This window comes from Diachasma alloeum, unplaced genomic scaffold, assembly GCF_001412515.2.
Source record: "Diachasma alloeum isolate Michigan unplaced genomic scaffold, Dall2.0 Dall_scaffold_00185, whole genome shotgun sequence".
In the NCBI taxonomy this organism is placed as follows: Eukaryota; Metazoa; Arthropoda; class Insecta; order Hymenoptera; family Braconidae; genus Diachasma; species Diachasma alloeum.
Window position 1 is genome coordinate 425,518 of NW_021680351.1, and position 4,836 is coordinate 430,353.

Sequence of the window (4,836 nt, forward strand, 5' to 3'; positions counted from 1 at the left end):
ACCCAATAATTGATCACCAGAGGATTGAGTGAAGTGACTAAAAGTGTGATGGATGCAGTATCACCAAGGATTCAGTGCAAAATGTGAAGTTGACAGGTGATATTTCATTGATAAATAGGGGTGCGGGTTCAGCCAGCATCAGGCAACCTAGTGTCTCCATTCGCCCTGGCGTCATGGACCGACGAAAGTTGGAATCATTATTTCGGAGAAGTTCGTTCTAGTGATGTCATTTGATCCGGCCAAATGATGATGGCTTGGTGATGGATAGCAAGCATATCAGAAGTGTTTGATTCCTCGAGGATAATGACGAGAGGACATCATCTTCCGCCCATCGGCGTAATCCTTCTCCTCCTGATCAGCATCATCGGCGCTGACAAATGCGCTGATGAGTGTACCTGCAAGTGGAAGAGTGGCAAACGAACAGTTGAGTGTGTCAATCGTTCATTAAACTCAATACCAGATACGATAGACGCTGAAACACAGGTGTTGGATGCCAGTGGTAACGACATAAGAGTATTACCAAGCAACATCTTCATTCGGGTTAGTTTAACGAATCTTCAACGGCTGTACCTTCGTGCCTGTCGTATGCAGCAGATCGATAAAGATGCATTTGCTGGGCTGACTAATCTCGTTGAATTGGACCTATCCAACAATCGTCTCACCCTAATACCAAGTGACAGTCTTATCAAAGCCCCATTTTTACGTGATTTATCATTATCCCATAATCCCCTGGAGCGTGTATTCAGTCAAGCATTTCGTACAACTCCAAATCTCGTTAAACTCGATTTATCCAACGCCCAAATAGCTGAAGTTGAGGCTAATGGTTTTCGTGGATTAGACTCACTGGAGAGTCTCAAATTAAATGGTAATCGCATTGGTACCTTTCATCCCGGTACATTCGAGCCCCTCAACAAGATAAAGAGTGTAGAATTACAGGATAATCCCTGGATTTGCAACTGTCATCTGCGGGAGATGAGACAGTGGATGGCTAAGCACAACTTGCCTATTATCATATCGCCGGTTTGTCATGGCCCAGATCAACTTGTCGATCGTTCTTTCACGGATCTTGAGCTCGATGATTTTGCGTGTAGACCTGTCTTGATGATAGCCAGTCGTTATGCTGAAGCGACGATAGGTGAAAATGCTAGTATAGTGTGTCGTGTGTCAGCAGTTCCACCGGCTAAGGTCAAGTGGTTCTGGAATGGCAAGCTTTTGTCGAATCACTCGGCCTTCAGTAGCCACCAGAAGATCTTCATTTACGAAGAGGGACAGTTTTCTAAACGAAGTACGTTGATTCTGACCAACGCCCAGGAGTCGGACTCCAGTGAGTTCTTTTGTGTTGCGGAAAATCGGGCTGGTTCCGTTGAAGCCAACTTCACGCTTCACGTGTCATTGAGGACTGCTGGCATGTCAACTTTAGGTTCTGGTCAGATTGCCGGTATATCCGCGGCACTGGTCGTTCTCATCCTCTTTATCCTCCTTATCATCCTCGTTCTGTTCGTTCGGCTTCGGAGGATGCCTGTCAAGGACGTTAAGAACGCCACAGCCACTCTAGAAGTTCTTCCGAGCGATACCAATCAGGACGTAGGCGGGGGCTTCCCAACGTCACCCTCGTCTACCAGGAAGATTGAAGACGCTGAGACAACATTCAACGACTCCAGCAAACCAGTCTCACTTACTCTGAACTACGTCCAACGGACGTCTGTGGAGAACACCTCCAGTGATTACGTCTTCGAAGAAGCTAGACCGGTTATTCATGGGCCATGCTTCTCGTCAACGACGTCACTGGTGCCCATCGATAATCCCGATCTGATCAGGGATACTCGTACGTCGATTGAAGAGCTTGGGTCCTACACAACGGAACAGCTGGGGACCATCATGATGGAGGACACCAGGCTGCTGTACTCCAGTCTGTGGAATACGAGAGAACGCAGCAGTCCGAGTTATCCGGTTCCAAATGCAAGTGGATTCGGAGCCAAGGAGATCCAGGCCAATTTGACACCTATCGAGCAGTTTCCACCTGGAGCGAAACAGCTCAGGGTCTGGCAGAAGGGGGTGCCTGTGCTACCTCCAGTGTCGGCGTTGAAACGGGTCCTTGGGTCGACCAGGAGTTCGCCAGATGAGGGGTATCAGGAGGGCACCGGTACTGATGTCTAGGTGCCGCTGCTTCATTACTGCGACCCACGGCATCGGTATCTTGAACTCATCCGGAGGCATCAGGAGGACAGCAGGAGTGATCTGGGAGATGGTTTGGAGTGAATGGTGTGTTGTGGAAGTCTGTTCAGTGGGAGAAAGGACGATAACCGTTGGTTGATCATGCTTAAGCCAATCGGAATCGCGAAAGAGTGGTGACGCGATGGCTTATTGGACCGTCGAATTTAGGCGGGAAATTTGAATTCAGTTAACGTCAAAATGGGTTTTTAGGACGGGGATTTTTTTTTATTGGGGTGGAGTTAATGTTGCTGATGAAGTGGATTATCGCAGTAGTGAAATAGAGGGGAAATTGAGAGGAATGAGGACAATTGAGGGTGGTCCCTCGGCGATTCCCCTGGGGGCTTGACGAGGTCAAATGGACATTATTAATGCAGACACTTGGCTGTCCCGTTTTCAGGCACAATATCAGATTATTCGAGAGGGAGGTTTACATACCAAGGTGGATTTTCGGTTGAATTAAGGAATTTTTTTATTTTTAGTTTGTTGATTATGAGGTTCTTTTCACGAGTTAAGACTGTACATGTTATTGAGGTGGGGAGGGTGTATAGATAGCGATTGAATTTATTGGAGATACGTTGAGTTTATATGGAGATACAAAGGAAGTTAATATATATATATATGTATACACACTTTTTTTAGTCGATTCAATAATTAGGATAGTGGGGGGAGGGGGGTGCGGAGGGGGGCATTGGTGGGGAGTAAAGTGGTGGAAGTGAGGCTGGATGTGTTTTACGGGATATCTCGGGATGGAATGGGTTTAGAGGGAAATGCCATTCAGATTTTTTTGTGGGGAATTCACTTTTCCACAGAAATTGTCTTGTGAGGTTTTTTGATATGATGGAAAATTAATTAGATAATTGAAGAAATAGAAATTGGTGATTGAAAAATTCGGGTAGGTCTTAGTCTGCAAATATCTGGGGAACTAGTGGAGGCAGGAAAAAACGTCATGAATCTTTTTTGTAGATTGTGAGATTCTTTTCAAAAATGTCTTGTGACTTTTTTTTCTAAAATCAGTCATTACAAAACCCACTTGTTCTCGAATTATCAGCAAAATAATACTGGAAATTCGTTTTGGTCTCGTCTCATTCCACCACTTCACTATTAATTATCGTAATTACCTCGGTAATAACACAAAAATGACAGTTTTCTCATATTCAATCCAACAATCGAGATGTTCTCGTCCCAACGATACTAGCCTCGCCGCAAAAAAATACTCAAAATTGAGAGAATGTTTTTTTCAATGAAAAAAATATTTAATTGGTTTTAGGGAATTCCTTAGGGAGTCATGGGGTTATAAATAATTTTAAATAATGAAGATTATAGGGGAAAAATTAACGTTGTTTGTTGTCTGGATATTCGGCAGGCAGAAGTCTGTCGCAATTACGTTATTGTACGGTATAAATAAGTGTGAATTTTTGTGAGTGACAGTGCGAATGGGAATTTGAGTGGATCGAGTGATCAAAATGCGTGAGGAATATTTTATAATAATCATCAGTTGATTGGGGATTTTCGATTTGTCAATGTTGGCGCGACTTGTCAACACTGCGTCATCCAATTCATTTTGTTTTATTATTTCAATTCTTTAGTGAAATGATGAGACAGGATAAATCAATTCAGCTTCACATCAGTTCGGTTTTTGATGGATCTTTTTTGTAGTGCGACACCAGAGCTACGTAACTCATAATTATCATGAAAAAAATACTGAAATAATAAGGACACACGTGACAAATCGATAAACATTGATAAATCTCAAAGTCAAGCGATTGAATTTCGTTTTATAAATTCATCAAACTTATTGAAACATTTGGAATTCAACCTAATATTTACCACTATTTTATAATTACCATTTCAACGACATATCCGGGTGGATTGAGTCAGCATATCGAAGAACATATTACCAAAAACGAAAAATTGGGAAAGCAAAGAAACCAAAGGAAAATATCTGCTAAAAATCACCACATTTTTCATTCTCGCTATACCTAGAATCAATTATTTAAATTTGTACATATCAGAAATTCCCAACGAAAAGATATTCATCCTAGGGCGTGAGGGATTTCCATCCATGAATTTTTTACTCACTTCCCCTTGAACGCAGACATTTTTCTTTGCGGGAATTATCCATCAGGCATATCACCGATATGACATTTTACTCTCATGAAATTCGAATTCTGGATGTTATGAAATTTAAAATTAGCGAGGGGGTGAGGCGAATGGAGATAGGAGAGTGTGAAGAAATAACACGTGAGGTGTCGTGGGCTGATTGATTCGGGGTTCAGAGACGTTAACGGTTTTGCCGATAGATCGATAAGGGGTCGCTCAATGTAGAACCACGGGGGACAATAAAGCGAGATGAATAAAGATTATATACACGAAGAATAAAAGTAACTCTTGGTTATGATAGGATGGAATTAGCCTGAGAATGAGGGGGTTCAGGATGAAATGTCTATAAACTTTTTTGTGGGGAATTAAATTTCATGGAAAAAAGATGTTCTGACGTTTTTCGCTGCGGAAAAATAACTATTTCAGGATTCAGGGAATTTTTTATTCTTTTCAGTTGAGGGTCAAATGGTTTTAAGGGTCTAGGGAGCTAGAGTCGAGTGGTTAGAGAGGTTTATTTGACCC

General features: G+C 42.5%; 1 protein-coding gene across 1 annotated transcript; it reads left to right on the forward strand.

The window, feature by feature from the left end:
* The first annotated feature begins 303 nt into the window (after nt 1-303).
* LOC107048002 (leucine-rich repeat-containing protein 24-like) lies at nt 304-2,157 on the forward strand. Its single transcript, XM_015270951.1, has one exon. It carries the CDS (start codon nt 304-306, stop codon nt 2,155-2,157), a length of 1,854 nt encoding a protein of 617 aa, XP_015126437.1.
* The last annotated feature ends 2,679 nt before the right edge of the window (nt 2,158-4,836 follow it).